Source organism: Sphaeramia orbicularis, chromosome 12, assembly GCF_902148855.1.
Source record: "Sphaeramia orbicularis chromosome 12, fSphaOr1.1, whole genome shotgun sequence".
In the NCBI taxonomy this organism is placed as follows: Eukaryota; Metazoa; Chordata; class Actinopteri; order Kurtiformes; family Apogonidae; genus Sphaeramia; species Sphaeramia orbicularis.
This window is the reverse complement of record NC_043968.1, coordinates 79,998,166-80,018,196: the sequence shown is the minus strand read 5'-3', so window position 1 is coordinate 80,018,196 and position 20,031 is coordinate 79,998,166. Positions and strand designations below refer to the sequence as shown.

The window sequence follows — 20,031 nt, the reverse complement described above, 5'->3', positions numbered from 1 at the left end:
TAGTGCACCTGTCTTAACATTTCGGACATGATGTTCCTGCCTGAATAAACCTTACTGAAGCCTGAGGGTCTGAGCGTTCAGTCTGTTGTCACGGTGACCGCGCAGCATCTGGGTTTGTTCTTAGCGGCTGCTGTAATGGATTCTCCATTCGGGCCGTTTCCTCTGGTGACAGTTTGTTTCTGAGCTCTGAGGACGGAGCTCGTGCATCCTCTGAGGTGTTGACAGTCTCCTCTTTAGTCCGGCCTTTGTGTTCAGCCACACAAAACCATATTTAACCGTTCTCTGCTTCTATGTTTAGCTCTCACTGTTGTCCACTCGTCTGCTGCACAAATCTGGAGTTCTGTTTATTTACTAGAATCCCATTTTCACGCTCGTGGCTTTAAACCAAAATATGATGATGGCGGATCTGAGGAGTTTATGTTTTAACCTCCTAAGACCCAGCTTTGGGTTTTCTGTCCACATTTGTGGACGAGAGTTTCACAACTTTATACAAAAAAGAGAAAAGAAAACTGTCCACCACAAAGGACATTCCATAGAAATTTTAAAAACTGCATCTGAAAAAACTGTTACATCATGATGTTTCCAATATTGGCACTTACTTAATAAAAAACAAAAAAAGCTTGTACTTTGCTGACATTTCCTGGGTCTTAGGAGGTTAATGGGATCAGACAAACAGGGAGTGCAAGGGGTTCTCTGTACTTAACTTCCTGAGGCCCAGGAGAATACAAATTTTGGTATTTTTTTATCAAAAAATTGCCTAGACCAGTGTTTCTCAGTGGGGGCGGTATCGGTGTCATCCCCCAGGGGGCCTTGGGACACCATCGGGGGGCATTTGGAGCAAGAAAGCTGAGAGGGGGTTGCTGGGATGGAAATGGGGGGGCGTTAGTCTGTATAAGGATCAATATCAAGCAACATGTAATAAGCATACAATAAGGTATGTCGCATCACTTAAAAACTGCCTAGACCAGTGTTTCTCAGTGGGGGTGGTATGGTCCCCCAGGGGGCCTTAGGACACTGTTGGGGGGCGTTTGGAGCAAGAAAGCTGAGAAGGGGGCGCTGAGATCAAAATGGGGGGGGGGTGTTAGTCTTCATAAGTATCAATATCAAGCAACATGTAATAAGCATGCAATAAGGTACGTAGCATCACTTACTGAGCTAGCCCCCCTTGTGCTTTAGGAGCCACCGTAGCCACTGGAAGTAGCCGAGCCTCATGGGTAGACAGCGCTAACAGCAGCAGCAGCCATGAGCCGACAGACGTGGACCAATGAGGAGACTGAATGTCTCACTAACATTTGGTCACATGTCCATATTACAAAACCGGCTCCGAATGAGCTGTTCTGACAGTCATACGAACCACTAGAAATGCAACTTAAAGGTGAATTTTCTGGTGTCATCAAGCCAGTTGATTTGACCCAAAAGTTCACTGAACTGGTTAGACTTTGGTGGTCAGAGGTCAAAGGTCAAACTCACTGTAGCCCACTAAACAAACAGACAAAACAAACATTTTCAGTCGTATATTAATGAAAATGTGTGGGATAATTGGATAAAATGATGAGGTGATCCTCAGTGGAATGAAGAACTGCAGTCATTAATGTATAGTTAGAGGTTCCATTTCACCATAAAATTCACTTAATACTTTTTATTACATTCCTTCGTGTTTTCACTCCATAAATCATATGAGTCTAGACAAACCTGACGTAACAGGAGCCACTGCATCAAAATAAAACACTTCCAGTCAAGTTTGTTGTGACTGTTTTAAACAGTGTACGGTGTATCATATGTGATTCAGTCAGATAAGGTTTAACTTTGGCAGGAACCTTCAGCATGACTTCAGATTTATATTTGTAGTATTTGTAGTATTGACTCCCTTTGATCAGTGATGCACTGGTGTCAGTACAGACTTATATCTGTAGTAGTTGTATTTGTAGTATTAGATGTAAGTACAGACTCATATCTGTAGTATTTGTAGTATTAGGTGTCAGTACAGACTCATATCTGTGATATTTGTATTTGTAGTATTTGTAGTACTTGGTGTCAGTACAGACTCCTATCTGTAGTATTTGTATTAATGGTATTTGGTGTCGGTATAGACTCATATCTGTAGTATCTGTAAAATTTGTATCTGTAGTACTTGTATTACTTGGTGTCGGTATAGACTCATATCTGTAGTATCTGTAAAATTTGTATCTGTAGTACTTGTATTACTTGGTGTCGGTATAGACTCATATCTGTAGTATCTGTAAAATTTGTATCTGTAGTACTTGTATTACTTGGTGTCGGTATAGACTCATATCTGTAGTATCTGTAAAATTTGTATCTGTAGTACTTTTATTACTTGGTGTCGGTATAGACTCATATCTGTAGTATTTGTATCTGTAGCATTTATAGTATTTGTATTTGTAGTACTTGGTGTCAGTACAAACTCATATCTGTAGTATTTGTATCTGTAGTATTTATAGTATTTGTATTTATAGTACTTGGTGTCAGTACAAACTCATATCTGTAGTATTTGTATTTGTAGTACTTGGTGTCAGTACAGACCCATATCTGTAGTAGCTGTATTTGTATTTGCAGTACTTGAAGGTGTCATTTTCCTCCTTTAGTTCCATCAGTCTTTAGTCTTTTTTCTCTGTTTTCTGATGCACACACACACACACACACACACACACACACACACACCTACACACACACACACACACACACGCCTGAAGTGGTGAAACAGCACAGACTCATATCTGTAGTATTTGTATTTGTAGTATTTGTATTTGTAGTTCTTGGATTACTTGGTGTCAGTACAGACTAATATGTGCGACATTTGTATCTGTAGTATTTATAGTATTTGTATTTGTAGTACTTGGTGTCAGTACAGACTCATATCTGTAGTATTTGTATTTGCAGTACTTGTAGTTGTCATTTTCCTCCTTTAGTTCCATCAGTCTGTAGTCTTTTTTTGTGTTTACTGCTGCACACACACACACACACACACCTACACACACACACACACACACACACACACACACACACACACCTACACACACACACACACACACACATACACACACACACACACACACACACACACACACACACACACACACACACACATTCCTGTAGTGGTGAAACTGCACAGACTCATTTGCATGTTAATCCGTTGGTTCACGGTGTGCTGCTGTGGTGCTGTGTGGTTTCATTTAATTTGTATAGTGTTGAGTTGATCCTTATCTGTCTTAACTAAAGCAGCGGAGCCGCTGTGTGAACACCAGTGGATTCCTGTAAACACAGCCTGAGGACAGCGCTGTAAACGTCTGCACATGTTCTGTTGGCATGTTTGGATTCATGTCAGCGCCACAGCAGAGGAACCCTGGGAACCAGCCGTGACGGACGGACGGCTCTGGGTACCCTCTGAGGGGGGTGTTCAGACAGCGGACATGGGGTGGGCATCAGAGGAAACGTCTACAGTAGATGAACGTCCACTGGAGGAGGCGGGGTTAGGTGTCAGGGCTCACTCTGATTGGTTACGTCAACATTTTACCATTATTGTTCAGTGAAGTGAGTTATTGTGTCCAGCTGAAAACAATGACTGAAAATGGACTTTGAGGAAAACAGAAAACATCTGGTTAAACTTTAACAAATAGAAACTATGTGGACAAAAGTATGTGGACACGTTGAATTCAGGTGTTTCTTTTCTAACAGGGGTCTAACAATAATGACTAATGTTATAATACAGTTTTACACTGCAAAAATCTAAATCTTACCAAGTGTATTTTTCTCATTTCTAGTCCAAATATCTCATCACACTTAAAATAAGACATAATCACCTAAAGAGTAACTTTTCAGTGAGATGTAAACTTATTTTTAGACAATAGTTCTGGAAAATCTTATTTCAAGAAATCTCACCAAAATAATTTTCACAAACTGTTACATGATCAAAAACAAATTAATTTTAGCAAAAAAGAAAAAGTCTCTGTTTTCAATGTCTGGGATCGCCAGAAATTTGTGATGTTAAAATGGGGTCACGAGGCAAAAAAGGTTGGAAACCACTGGACTATACACTCCCATTCAGCCCAATTTGACCTTAAGTAGGCCAGACCAGTAAAATACTAACATAACCTAGAAATAAAGACAACTCCAAATTTTTCTTCCTTATATTGCAAAAAACCTATTAAAATATAAAAATATTTACACTTACAAAGTATCCTTTCACAAAAAAATGTGAACTTAAAAGAATTTTTTTTTTTTTGGCGAAAAATAAGTGCAGTTTTACCCTCAAAGACCCAAACAGCCAAAAAAGGTTGGGAACCACCAGTCAGAGTCAAATCTACAGACGTGACTCCTCCCCTTTTTACTTCTTTACATCAGGGGTGTCAAACTCACTTTAGTTCAGGGGCCACTTTCAGCCCAGTATGATCTCAGGTGGGCCAGACCAGTAAAATAAATACAGTGGAAGAAGTGAAATTAAATCATGATAATGTAACATCTACAAAAATCTGAATAACATGAACTACTGGAAATGTCTGAAGAAAAACAACTGCAATTTTGAAAATATTCAGATTATCAGTTTATCATTTACACATGTGCATTATAACTTACATTACAATTACAGATACACAAAACATTTTATAAAAAGCAGAAAATTGGTAAAATTGCATTTACTTATCTAAAGAAACTTCAGGTTATTCACATTTTTTTTGTAAAATAACAGTTTTTTTATATAAACATTTTCATGTAATTTTACTTTTTTATACCAACACAAAGACAAAATTTGCTGTTTTCATTATTTATAGGTTTAATATGATAGTAATTAACTGGTCTGACCTACTCGATATGTAATTGGTCTGTATGTGGAATCTGAATTAAAATGATTTTGACATCCTCGATTGTTAATATCTTCAGTGTAATTTTTGTAATTCACAAATCCATCCTACCATCCTACGGGCCAGACCGGATCCTTTGGCGGGCCAGAAGAAATCCAAGATGGCAGCACGTCTCTCTGTCTCTGTGTGTGTCTGTTTTTAAACTGAACGTTATCTGTGTAGCTTTTGGATATTACCTTCCATTTTTCTCGCAAGTTGTTGGAAGACATTGACACATGAATCTGAAGTCGAGATTGATTTTAAATTGACTTAATGTGATCGTTCTTTGGATCATTAAGTCGGGACTGACCTCTGCGGTACAAGACTAACCCAGCATGCATCTGGATGAGTGGCGGCTGCTCATCTTTCAGACAGGGGAAGCTCATTGTCAGCTTACATCAAAAAAAAAAAAAAAAAAGTCAAGTTATTTAAACATACATTCGTCCCTCCATTCCTTTTTAAGAAAATGCTCAGTGACCTTATCGTACACAGTTGGTGTCTTTTCCAGGGACTGAACCAGTGTCCTCTGAATGTCCAGCAGAGCTGGGCTGCTTCGACGGCCTTGGTCCATTGTGTTGCAAGTATAAGACTTGAGCCTTTTTAAACTACAGATGCTCCTTTCACTCCGACCTAGCCGACAGTTTGATTGATTTAACTATCTACAAAACGATATTAAACTCAAACAAGAAATGATTAAATTATGAAACTGAAACAAGAAAACACTGAAATTATGTTAAATTGAAACAAGGAAGTCCAATGAGTGTGTTTTATTTACAGTGCAAGAAATGAACAAGTAATTTCATAGTGGTTTCTCTCTGATTTCACAGCAGAATGTGTGACGGTATTAAACTGAACTGTGTCAGTGAAGGAGCAGATCTGAAAATAGCTGTCAATCAAACAGGATTCAGCCTTTCGACTGATCCTCCACTCAGCACGTGGCATTCTGGCGTCCGGCCCGGCCGAGCTCCGCCCACAGCTCCATTCACCCCAAGAGATGCCCGGCGTCCGGGGGCGGGACAACATCGTGGCATTTATCCAATTACCGTCCAGTTTTGAGGCAATGGAAAAAAACTGTTCCACTCAGTCCCATTGAAGTGCATGGACGCCCGCAGTCTACGGACAAATGCACTGAGCAGAGATGGAGGAGAAAACAGAGACACGGGAATGGAGGAGAAGTGAACAACATCCAGTCTGTTGATTTGTGATAAAGCTGATTCTGAACGAACTCGTCTGTGAGATGAACGTGTTCTAACACATTTGTAGTTAATGAAATGTCAACAGAACCGAACAGATTTAATCATTTAATTTTGGTAATTTTAGGGGAAGCCGGGCTTCCCTTGCAGTCTATGAGAAATCGCCACTGATGTGGATAATCGTGCTATTTTCAAACCACTTAATTTCTGAATGTTGGATACAGCACGGTGACCCCACGGGATGAGATCTTGTGTGGGGCCCCAGGCTGAGGGAGATTATCAGTGGTCTTCTATGTCTTCCATTTTCTTACAATTGCTCCCACAGTTGATTTCTTCACACCAACCTGCTTGCCTATTGTAGACTGACTCTTCCCAGCCTGGTGCAGGTCTACAGTTTTCTTCCTGGTGTCCTTGGACAGCTCTTTGGTCTTGGCCATGGTTGAGTTTGGAGTCGGACTGTTTGAGGCTGTGGACAGGTGTCTTTTATTCAGAGAACCAGTTCAAACAGGTGACGAGTGGAGGACAGAGGAGCTTCTTAACCCTTTCATGTACAGTGGTCACTCCAGTGGACAGCTCTTCTACAGCTGTTCTCTTGTATATTCATGGATTTTGTTGTTCTTTTCGTTGTTTTTTTGTTTGTTTGTTTGTTTTACACATATCTTTATTAAAGTTTTAAGACACTACATATCTTTTCTGACATGAATTGTTAACATTATGTAGATCTCTCCTGAGCATAAACCCCCAGAATCACAAGCCCTCTCCGTAGTTTTCACACAATTTATCAGTAAATACATGTTACTGTGTGTCAAAAATTAAACGTGTGGTGTCCAGCTGAGTGGACGATTTTGCAACTTCATGAAAAATGGGTTCATAAGAAGTTTTTTTTTTTTTTCATTATTATTTTTTGTATGTGAGTTTGTAAGTATGTATGTTTTAAATTTTTGAAATAATTTTTATTTATTTATTTATTTATTATTTATTTTTCAGAGGAAAATTTTCAATCGCATTGTTTTTTTCATGCCTAAAGAGGAATTTAAAGAGGATTTAGGTTCTCATAATTTGTGCATGAAAGGGTTAAAGAAGAAGTTACACGTCTGTGAGAGACACAAATCTGGCTTGTTTGTGGGTGACCAAATACTTATTTTCCACCATAGTTGACAAATAAATTCTTTAAAAATCCTACAGTGTGATTTCCTGAATTTTTTTTTCTCATTTTGTCTCTCATAGTTGAAGTGTACCTCTGATGAAAATTCCAGACCTCTCATCTTTCTTAGTAGGACAACTTGCAAAATCAGTGGCTGATTAAATACTTTTTTGTCCCACTGTACATCTTCCTGCTACGGTCGTGGTGTTTTCATGACTGTTCCCTCGCCGCTTACGCTGTATTTCATGTCTGTCTTCCTGCAGGGTGACCTCCGACAGCTGACCTTCCTGATGGGCGACCCGGACGCCGCCCACAACCACTGCAGCCGCCACCCACCCCGCTGTGGAGAGACCGCCTCCAAGTCTCAGCGCTCTCCACGCACCGACAACGCTCTGGAGGTGAGGACAGACGAGAGATTAGGAAAAACTCACATCACTGTTGTTACAAGTTCATTCACCTCTGTGTAGTATTTTCGTTTTTTTTTTTTTTTAACTCAGACGTTTAGTTAAGCCTTTATAGACAATTGTGTCTCTGACGCCACAGTCTTGCATACGTCATTTAACCCTTTCATGCATGAATTATGAGAACCTTTGTTGAGATTTTTTTCCTGAGTGTTTTTATTCATCTTTAGGCATGAAAAAAACAATGCGATTGATTTTTTTTTTTTTTTAATGAACCTGTTTTTCATTTAGTTAGAAAAACATCCACTCAGCTGGACACCATGCATTCAATTTTTGAAATAAAGAAACATGTATTTAAAACCCATCATCAGAAAGTCCTATACAGTGTGAAAACTGTCCATTCATTCATTATTTTTTGTTTATTTCGAGCATTTACAGAATATATGCAAATTCGAAACTCCAAAATCATTCATCTACACTAGAGAAGGAGTTGGAAGGAGAAAAACTATGAAACAAAAACATTTTTAATGCAGCTAATCTGATGTTTTCTCACATTTTAACATACTCTAATACAGGGGTGTCAAACTCAGTTCCACATTCGCCCGAATTTGATCCAGATAGGCCGGACCAGTAAAATAATAACAGTGAAAAAAGTAAAATTACGTTATGGTCAGGTTTACATCTACAAAGTTGCCCTAAAAATCTGAATAGCATGAACAACTTGAATTGTCTTAAGAAAAACAAGTGCAATTTTAACAATATTATGCCCTGTTTTATCAGTTTATCATTTACACATGTGCATTACAATCGCACAAAACATTTAGTAACAGGCAGAATATTGGTAAAATTGCATTTACTTTTCTTAAGACATTTCCGTTTGTTCATATTTGTTCAGGTTATTCACATTTTTTGTAAAAGTATAGTTTGGTAATGTAAACATTTTCATGTAATTTTACTTTTTTTACACCAAAAAAACAAAGAGAAAATTCAGGGTCGCCATTATTTATAGGTTATTATGATAATATTTTACTGGTCTGACCCACTTGAAATCTAATTAAACTGTATGTGTCTGTATGTGGAACCTGAATTAAAATGATTTTGACACCACTGATTGTTGATATCTTCAGTGTAATTTTTGCATTTCACAAATTCATCCCGCGGGCCGGATTGAACCCTTTGGCGGGCCAGATTTGGCCCCTGGGCTGCATGTTTGACACCTGTGCTCTAATACTAGTTATTACTAACTTCATGGAGAAAATATGCAAAAAAAAAAAACCCAAAAAACTTTTGATTAAGAAAATGGTTAATTACAGTCTAATAACAATATTAGCAACTGATTTAAAGTATGTTATTGCAGATCAGGTTTATCAAGAACAGCAAAATTACAGTAACAGTATGAATAGCAGTGGATGGGATGATGCATTACTGTCCACTGTGTAGGTTGATATAATAACACTAATAATAATAATAATAATAATAATAATAATAATAATAATAATAATAATAATGATAATAATAATAATAATAATAATAATAATAATTAGAAGAAGAAGAAGAAGAAGTTGCATTTATGAAGCACTTTTCATTCAGCAGAATCTCAAAGTGCTACAGAGATAAGATATGAAACTAAAACAACCAAACCCATGAATACACAAGAGAACAGCTGTAGAATAGCTGTAGTGACCAGTATGCATGAAAGAGTTACATTACCATAACTTCTACTTTTGAAAAAACTCTAACGCAGGGGTCTCAAACTCATTTTCTTTCAGGCTCCACATTCAGCCTGATTTGATCTCCAGTGGGCCGGACCAGTAAAATAATAGCATCATAACCTATAAATAATGAAAACTCCAATTTTTTTCCTTCATCTTAGTGCAAAAAAAACATTAAATTATGAAAATACTTACTTTTATAAACTATCCAAAAAAAAAAAAAGATGTGAATAACCTAAAAAAAAAAACCCTGAAGTTTCTTAAGAAAAATAAGTGCAATTTTAACAATATTATGGCTCAACTTATTTCTACATTGCACTTATTTTTCTTAAGAAATTTCAGTTTCTTTCAGGTTATTCACATCTTTTTTGTTTGGATAATTTATAAAAGTAAGTATTTTCATGATTTAATGGGGGGTTTTTGAACTAAAACAAAGACAAAAATTTGGAGTTGTCATTATTTATAGATTATGATGCTATTATTTTTTACTGGTCCGGCCCAGTTGAGATCAAATGTGGCCCCTGAAAGAAAATGACTTTGAGACCCCTGATATACAGGGCGTATAAAAACAAACTATACATTTTGAAAAATTACCCCCATAATTTTTGGAATTTTTTTTTATGGACATCGGTAGGTAGGGGATTGGTGGATATTGGTTCACATTTACAGACCCAGGTTTTCATGCATGAGTGAGCAGGGGCAAACTGCACGATCCAAGTTAAAACTGGTTTGCGTGAAGTAGCGGTGGGATTTAAACCCAATCAAAGGTCATGGGAGGGGACAATGGGCGTCCATGTTGTTTTCCATGAAATTGCCAGGTTACAGCATTAACACTTTTGACAACATGTCAATTTCATTTCTTTACCCATGGCAGCTGTTCCTGCCTTTCAATGTTAATTCAACTTGTTTAGGCCTGAAAATGTCACTGAGGACAGGACAAGTTAGGGTTCGGGTTTGGGTTCGGGTTAACCAGAAAGTGAACACAGACTATCACACAAGATAAAAGTTACTTGAAATAACTAAAAATAAGAAGAAGAACATGGACACAGAATGATCTAGACCAGGGGTGTCAAACTCATTTTAGTTCAGGGGCCACATTCAGCCTAATATGATCTCAAGTGGGCCAGACCGGTAAAATAATCACAGTGGAAAAAGTGAAATTAAATCATGATAATGTTAACGTCTACAAAAATCTGAGTAACTTACATTACAATTACAAATACACAAAACATTCAATAACAGGCAGAATATTGGTAAAATTGCATTTACTTCTCTTAAGACATTTCAGGTTCATATTTGTTCAGGTTATTACATTTTTTGTAAAAGGATAGTTTGTTAATATAAACATTTTCATGTAATTTAACTTTTTTACAGTAAAACAAAGATGAAGTAATTATTTATAGGTTATTATGATAGTATTTTACTGGTCTGACCCAATTGAGATCTGATTGGTCTGTATGCGGAACCTGAAGTAAAATGATTTTAACATCTTTGATTGTTAATATCTTCAGTGTAATTTTTGCATTTGACAAATTCATCCATCAAGGGCCGGACTGGACCCTTTGACAGGCCGGATTTGGCCCCCCGGCCGCATGTTTGACACCTGTGCTCTAGAAAAACTTAAATGTTTGAGCACATGGAAAATAGTTATTTCTGTAATCCCATAAAGCTACGTTATGCACATTTACAGTCATTTTTTGTAATAAATATGATTTAAAAAGTCTGTTTTTTCAATTATTTTTTATTATAACACACTGTTTTAAGCATTTGTTGTGTTTAACCCTTTCATGCATGATGTCCACATTTATGGACACATAGTTGAAGCTCACTTTCCAAAGGGTTATAAAAGCAATATTCTCTAAACCACATGGGGGCAGTCTCTATAGACCCTAAGCAATAAACAAAAGTATCATCTTAGTTTTTAGAATTTGGACTGCTCTGTGATCTCATCAAGTGAATCTCCTAAGACCCAGCTATGGGTTTTCCGTCCACCTTTATGGACAAGAGTTTCACAGCTTTATACGAGAAAAAATAACAAAAACAAAAACTATCCATTACAAACAACATTCCATAAAGATTTTTTTTAAAAATGCATTGGAAAAAACTGTTGGATCATCATGTTTCCAATATAGGCAATTATTTACTTAAAAAAAAAACAAAAAGAATGTACACTGAACAAAAATATAAATGCCCCACTTTTGTTTTTGCTCCCATTTTTCATGAGCTGAACTCAAAGATCTAAAACTTTTTCTATGTACACAAAAGGCCTATTTCTCTCAAATATTGTTCATAAATTTGTCTAAATCTGTGTTAGTGAGCACTTCTCCTTTGTCCTTTGCTGAGATAATCCATCCACCTCACAGGTGTGGCATATGAAGAAGCTGATTAGACAGCAGGATTATTGCACAGGTGTGACTTAGGCTGGCCACAATAAAAGGCCACTCTAAAATGTGCACTTTTACTGTATTGGGTGGTCCAGGGGGGTCAGAAAACCAGTCAGTATTTGATGTGACCACCATTTTCCTTGCACAGTCTTCTTCATGAATTCTCTGAAACAGCTTTGGAGATGTCTTATGGTAGAGAAATGAACATTCAATTCACAGGCAAAAGCTCTGCTGGAGATTCCTGAACTCAGCATGCCAGTTTCATATTCCCTCAAAACTTGTGACATCTGTGGTATTGTGCTGTGTGATAAAACTGCACATTTTAGAGTGGCTTTTTATTGTGGCCAGCCTAAGGCACACCTGTGCAAAAATCATGCTGTCTAATCAGCATCTTGATATGCCACACCTGTGAGGTGGATGGATTATCTCAGCAAAGAAGAAGTGTTCACTAACACAAATTTAGACAGATTTGTGAACAATATTTGAGAGAAATAAACCTTATGTGTACACAGAAAAAGTTTTAGATCTATGAGTTCAGCTAATGAAAAATGGGAGCAAAAACAAAAGTGGTGCGTTTATATTTTTGTTCAGTTTATATTCCTGGGTCTCAGGATCTTTAATATCTTCTTAATGAAACCATATTTTTTGAAAATTCAAAATGCATTTCAATCTTACCCTAATTAGGAGTAATAAAATCAATCTTTTTCCATAATTCATGCATGAAAGGGTTAATACTGATAATTAATGGCCAGATATTGAAATTTAAGTGCTTCTTGAAAAAAAGGTGCAAAAGAATTGGCAAAAAATAGACATTTTCTGACATTTTTATTACAAAGACAACATGAAGAAACCCTTGCGGCCTGTTATAACCTTATAGTCCTTACAGGGTTAAGCTGTTTGTGCTGAAGCTCCCACATGTCTATTGAAACCCCTCAGCCCAGACTGACAGACTCCTGCTGTTAATACCTGTTCCACACGTTGAAAAGCAGTGAAAGCTCCTCAGAGGGCTTAAACAAACATGGCTGACTCTTGTGGTTTTGATGCCGTCTGGTGGATTTAACAGCGGCGAGTGTTTGGATGTTCATTACGTTTTAACCTTGATCTGTGTTTTTTTTTTTTTTTTTATTTCTAAAAACCGTCTCTTCTGTTTCCACACCAGAACCTGCTGCTGTCCTCGAACGACCTGGAGGCCCTGCTGGGGGGGGATCCTGAGGACGAGGCCTTTCTGGGCTTCAGCAGATCTGTGAGTCGGATGTTTTTGTTTATTCCGTACCTTTCCAGGGAAGAGAAGCATCACATCATGTTGACTCTTTAAAAGCTGCGAATTCTTTGATTAAATGAGGTGATGTAGACCCAAAACAGAAAACACGCGGTTGCTTAGCGCTGCAGATTGGACCCAGAGCCGGAGCGTGGGCAGCTGATCGGTCGTCATGGCGATTAAAGCCAGCTGTGGACGGGCAGACACTGACCTGGTTTCACTGCCTTCAGTTCTTTTTTTTTTTTTTTGGTTCTTCTGTAAAACCCACCCGTCCTGCGTCTGTCATTAATTAGCGCCGCGGTGCACAGCCTCGGGCGTCTGAGGCCCCGTCCCCCGTCCCACCTCGTGTCCTCGGCTGACTGGTCCACTTCACATGTGCATCTGTACATACATGTGTCCCGTGTACCTGACCCGTCTGCCTTCCAGTCCATCACTCTTTGTCTTTGTTGTGGCGCGCAGAAGAAGTTCACATGTCAGTCGCTATTAATTATAACATAATAACAGGCTTGGGTTTGTACTTGAAAGAATGGAAATGTATTGGCTTTAATTTGAATAATAAAAACAAAATTGTCATTAAAACCACAGAAACAGTAATACAAACAAGTATCCAGAAGAAAGGGATGCTTTAATACCCTCCAACTACTCTGTAATTTAACTTATTTGTCTGGTTAGTTACAGGGTGCATGAGCAGCCACTCCGTTTTCCAAATCCTCCAGGAATATATGAGTTGTAATTATTGCAAGAAAAACAGTCACAACAGAAACACACCAAAGGCTGCAGATGTACAGGGTGGGGAAGCAAAATGTACAATATTTTGAGGCAGGGATTGAAAGACAGTGTATGACCAATTAGTTTATTGAAAGTCATGAGAATTTATTTGCCACAAGAAAATTGACATAATAGAAAATGTTTTTATTCTATGTGTCCTCCTTCTTTCTCAATAACTGCCTTCACACGCTTCCTGAAACTTGCGCAAGTGTTCCTCAAATATTGGGGTGACAACTTCTCCCATTCTTCTTTAATAGTATCTTCCAGACTTTCTCGTAATAGTTTTGCTCATAGTCATTCTCTTCTTTCCATTCTAAACAGTCTTTATGGACACTCCAACTATTTTTGAAATCTCCTTTGGTGTGACGAGTGCATTCAGCAAATCACACACTCTTTGACGTTTGCTTTCCTGATTACTCATATGGGCAAAAGTTTCTGAAAAGGTATGGATAATAGTGTTAGGTATGATTATGACATCAATATATGTTTGGTTTCAAAACAACTGACCTAGTGCCTGCTGAGAAAAAACAACTAAATGTTCATTGTAAATTTTGCTTCCCCACCCTGTAATGTGCTTCCAGAAGACGTCCATCTTTTAACCCATAAAGACACAAACTGCCACTGTCTACCAAAACCATCCACTGATGAAAACTGTTGAACCCTTTCATGCACAGTGGTCACTCCAGTGGACAGTTATTCTACAGCTGTTCTCTGGTATATGCACAGGTTTTGTTGTTTTAGTTGTATAATCAGCCGACACAGTGGACACTTCTACACCATCCAGTACACTGATATTCATACCATTACAGTAACATTGCTGTTCTTAAGAACCTGATTTGCAGTAACATGTTTGAGTGTAAATCAACTGTTTAATTGTTAGACTGTAATTAACTTTTTTTTTTTTTAAGAAACAAAAAGGTTTTTTTTTTTTTTTGCATATTATCTCCATGAACTAGGAAGATTATTACTGTTATTAATTATTTAAGGAGAAGAGGTGGGACTGTATAAGTTATGCTTCTTCTCACTCCTTTTCAAATATGTATTATATACTCAGTGCCAATGAAAATGCAACACTTGAAAATTCTTATATTTTTTTAAATCGATGAGGATTTTTATTCCATAAGCTCTTTGGAATTAATCATAGGCCATGTCTATACAGTAAAAATAAAAAATCACATCCAAATTTGTTGACAAAAAATAAGGATAAAGAAAGAAACCCAAGGACCCCCAAAACCAAAAGTCACAAAGCGGTCCTGGAGGTGCTGCAGCTCACTGTAGCGATCCTGCTGTGGCGTGGTCACACGTGCTCGTCCAGGTCCAGGTCTGTCTGCAGCTGAGCCAGTTTCTTCATGCCTCTGTTGTTCCTGACTATGGTGGACACATTGCATCCAAAACGGCGCGCCACCTGCCGAGCAGAGATTACAGCCTCCAGGAGCCCCATAGCATGGCATCTGTGGTCACGTGTCAGTCTGGGCATCGCTGAGTTATTGCAAATGATTTTGGTGCTTTTCAGTTTGCCTTTATATACAGAACATGACCACTCCTTAACTGACCACAGTTCCTTAAGTTGAGCAGTTCATTACTGAGCAATGAGAAAAACAAGTCTTATGAATGCAGACAAGTTCATTCAAGCGTGACAATAGCTCAAGCCGTCTCAGGTTGTTAAGAAATTGTCTGGGATTATCTTATACATGTGAAACTGAAACATATTGATGCAGCTCAGGAACAATAAAACACATTCAAGTGTTGCGTTTTCATTGGCACTGAGTATATGTCTTAAGTTTAAGTGTTTTGTTTATTTATTTTCTTCTGTTTTGGACATTCATATTCAAAATAAATACATCAGTCAATCAAATCAATCAGTCAAGTGAGTCATAACTAGCATTAGAATATGTTAAAATGTGAGAAAACATCAGATTAGCAGCATTACATTTTTTTTTATTTCATTATTTTTATTTCAGATATTGGGTTTTAAATACATGTTTCTGTGCTTCAAGAATAAAATGCATGGTGTAGCCAAGTGGACATTTTTGTAAATCCATGAAAAAAAAAAAAAAAAACCCAACTGCATTGTTTTTTCATGCCTAATGAGGAATAAAAACACTCAAGAGAAGATCTCGACAAAGGTTCTAATAATTCATGCATGAAAGGGTTTATACCTGTTGATCCATTAATGGAAATATTTGGTGTAAAATACAGTTCTTCATCTTTTCATGGTCATCAGATATGACCCATTTGGACATTCAGAGGCTCCGTAGTTACCATGGAAACACCGTCATCTTCTGTAACATTAATTCACCTGTAAAACCCATGGAGTTGGATCAGTGACAGTGGATGGAGACATATTAATAAATGAACAATAATAATAACAATAATAATGAACAAAAATGTATAAACCCCCCCTGACAAAATAATAAATAATGTGACAAAATAAGCTAAAATTGACTAAAATGAAGTAAAAAACAAACAAACAAACAAAAAAAAAACATAATAAGCAACATTTTTGGTTTTTCCCCTGTAAGTCGCTTTGGAAAAAAGCATCTGCCAAATGCATAAATGTAAAAGTAAATGCAAAGTAATGAATAAAATTAATAAAAATGAATAATAAATCAATTAAGTAATTGGTATCATGAATAAAAGAAGCCACAAACTCAAAGAAATTGAGGAATCTTTTTTTTTAAAAAAGGTTAACAAAATGAATTAAAACAAGTAAAATTATAAATAAAATGAACAAAATGAATTTTTAAAAAAAATGTACAAAAATAATAAGCACCAACAACAACATCCAAAAAGTGAACAAAACTTAAATAAAAATAATTGGTGTAAAATACAGTTCTTCATCTTTTCATGGTCATCAGATATGACCCATTTGGGCGTTCAGAGACTCTGCAGTTACCATGGAAACACCGTCATCTTCTACAACATTGATTCCCCAGTAAAACCCATGGAGTTGGATCAATGACGGTGGATGGACACACTGGATTTATGTTCAGTTAATGAGAGATTATGTTGAAAAAGTCATTTTTTTTCTTCAGTTTTCTTGATTTTTAATATAATTATCCTCGAAAAGTTTTTTGTTTTTTTGTTGTTGTTTTTTTTTACTCCCCTCTCTTTCCTTCTTTCTTTTTCTCTGCTAAAAGCCTGACTAGGGACCGGAGATGGAAACTAGCAATAGCTATAATCTCCTTATGTGAATCATCAGTTACTACGGCTTGTTTGGAACAGGTAGAAGTTTTACTCTGTAATTTGCATTGTCCCTATCAAATAAACGTAATAAAAAAATTAAAAAAAAACTTCATTCTAAACTTTTAGGTACGTCCACATCCGGGGTGTCAAACTCATTTTAGTTCAGGGGCCACATTCAGCTAAATGTGATCTGCAGTGGGCCAAACCAGTAAAATAATAACATAATAATTTATTTAAAAAAAATGTCATCTCCAAACTTTTCTCTATATTTTACAGTGAAAAAAGTAAAATTAAACGATGAAAATGTTGACATCTACAAACTGTCCTTTCAAACAATGTGAATAACATGAACAAACTGAAAGAATAAGTGTAATTTTAACAATATTCTGTCTCAGTTTATCATTTCCACATGTTTACTCTAACGTACAGATCACAGTGGATCTACAGATACACAAAACATTTTGTATCGGGCAGAATATTGTTAAAATTGCACTTATTTTTCTTAAGACATTTCAGGTTTTTCTAATTTGTTCAGATTATTCACATTTTTTGTGAAATTATACTTTGTTGTAGTGTAAATACATGAAAATATTTACATTTACAAAGAGAAAAATGTGGAGTTGTGAGTATTTATAGATAATTATGATAGTATTTTACTGGTTTGACTCCCTGGAGATTGAATTGGTCTGAATGTGGAACCTGAACTAAAAGGATTGTTAATTTCTTAATATCTGTTTTTGCATTTCACAACTTCATCCCAAGGGCCGGAATGGACCATTTGGCGGGTGGGATTTGGCCCCCAAGCCGCATGTTTGACACCTGTGGTCTACATGTTTAGTACATTAAATGTTGGAAAATACCTGATTTTCAGAAGACATATGAGATAATATTACAATAAATGGTGGATAAACCACTTAAGGATGGTTAAATACAGAGAAAAACTCATTTGGGAACTGCAATAAATGTCACACTGGGTCTTTATGGGTTAAACGCAGCAGATGGTGAGTTCAGATGAAGGAATATTTTTATTTATTAACCTTTATTTAACCAGGAAAAAGACTGGAAAATATCATTTGCTAGAGTGTCGTGAACAAGACAGAAGCAGCGGAGGTTAGAGAAAATATAGATTTCATCTGTACATCCACAGTAAAACCAAACATAGAACACAGAGTCAAACTCAGGAACACCATACATAAAAGACTACACTAAAAACATACATGTAAACAGGGTGCAATTTGTCAAACCAAAAAAAAAACAAAACAAAAGAGAGAGGGGGATGATTTTGGGTTTTTAAATCATGAAAAAACAGCCCACCCTGTGATGTCACAATATGCAAATGAGATGAGTACATTTCTAATGATAGTAATAATAATGGATTAGATTTCTATAGTGCTTTTCCAGGCACCCAAAGCACTTCACTTTTGATCCATCATTGATTCGCTCTCACATTCACATTCTGGTGGTGGTGTAAACGTAAGCTGCCCTGGGGGAAGCTGACGGAAGCGTGACTACCAGTTCACACCAAACGGCCCCTCCCACAAACACCACCGAACATTCATACGCATTCATACACCAGAGTGAGTGGCACTGGAGGCAGATCGGGGGAGGGAATGAAACTTAAGACGCTTATAAGACAGGGGGTTCTTTCTCTTTAACCCATTGTGACATACCCCTGTCATCATGACATACCCATACCATCGTGACATACACTTGCCATCATGCCATACCCGTACCATTGTGACATACCCGTACCATCATGCCATACCCGTACCATCGTGACATACCCGTACCACCACGACATACCTGTATCATCATGACATACCCGTACCATCGCGACATACCCATGCCATCACAACATGCCTGTACCATTGGGACATACCCGTACCATCTTGACATACCCTTACCATTGCGACATACCCATGCCATCATGACATACCGTACCATCGCGACATACCCGTACCATTGTGACATACCCGTATCACTGTGACATCCCCATGCCATCGTGACATACACTTGCCATTGTGACATACCTGTACCATCGTGACATACCTGTACCATTGTGACATACCCGTACCATCGTGACATACACTTGTCATTGTGAAATACCCGTACCATTGTGACATACCCGTACCCTCATGACATACCCCTGCCATCGTGACATATCCATACCATCGTGACATACCCGTACCACTGTGACATACCCGTGACATACCCATACCTTTGCAACATACCCGTGCCATCACAACATGCCCATACCATCGGGACATACCTGTACCATCGGGACATACCTGTACCATCGCGACATACCTGTACCATCGTGGCACACCCGTGGCGTGATGCCGTGGCCATACCTGGGGCTTGTCTCTGGCAGTGGTTGCAGGGAGATTCCTTTCCGACTGCATTTCAGATGGGAGGGAGACCAAAAATAATGACACATCGACTAAAAAATTTGCCGTTCACTAATTTTCATGGTCGATTACACCAACTAAGTCGACTAATCGCAGCAGCACTGGACCTTTTATAACATGAAGTGCCAAGTGTGCATAATCTGCTCACCCAGAATACCAGAAAGTTAAATCTCAGTCTGGTTCAGAATACACTCTGACTTCATCCGTAAGTGTTTAAAGTCCTGCTTTTATAAGAAATACAGATTTTCATTCATCCATTAACAGTTAACAACCCTGGATCTTTGCAGTAAGTACATTCACCTCCCAGATGAGCCCTGTTTGGCCGTCTGCGTTCATACATACATGATGATTCCACTCAGTGCCCTTTACTGTTTCAGACCAGCTCTGAAACACATCCACTCTGTTTACATTGGAACTCGCTGAATAAGTCATGTTTCTGGGCTCCACACATGTTAGAAATAGAAACGCTGGCAACGGCCGTACACTTGGAAATGAAGAAAAAGCAAAACCTGCTTCGAATTTGCATTTTCATGTCAATGCAAAAGGTTCGGAACAGTCGGAGGGGTCTGTTTCTGCTTCCAGTGTACAGTAGGATGAACAGAGTCCTGGAGGTGGAAACATGGGCTCGTACTGTGCCGTGCCAGCCCCTCCACACTCCACACTTTCTCCATCAGGCTGGCATTCGGATGCTTTGGGGATGATGTAGGAGACCCAGTCCGATCCT

General features: G+C 37.8%; 1 protein-coding gene across 1 annotated transcript in view; it reads left to right on the top strand.

Moving 5' to 3' along the window:
• LOC115429148 (collagen alpha-3(V) chain-like) overlaps positions 1-13,304 on the top strand; it is a 133,567-nt gene extending 120,263 nt beyond the window's left edge. The window contains exons 5-7 of the mRNA XM_030148396.1: positions 7,454-7,588; positions 12,847-12,930; positions 13,239-13,304. Coding sequence (XP_030004256.1) covers positions 7,454-7,588; positions 12,847-12,930; positions 13,239-13,304 — 285 coding nt within the window. The remainder of the gene's footprint in view (positions 1-7,453; positions 7,589-12,846; positions 12,931-13,238) is intronic.
• Positions 13,305-20,031: the final 6,727 nt, after the last annotated feature.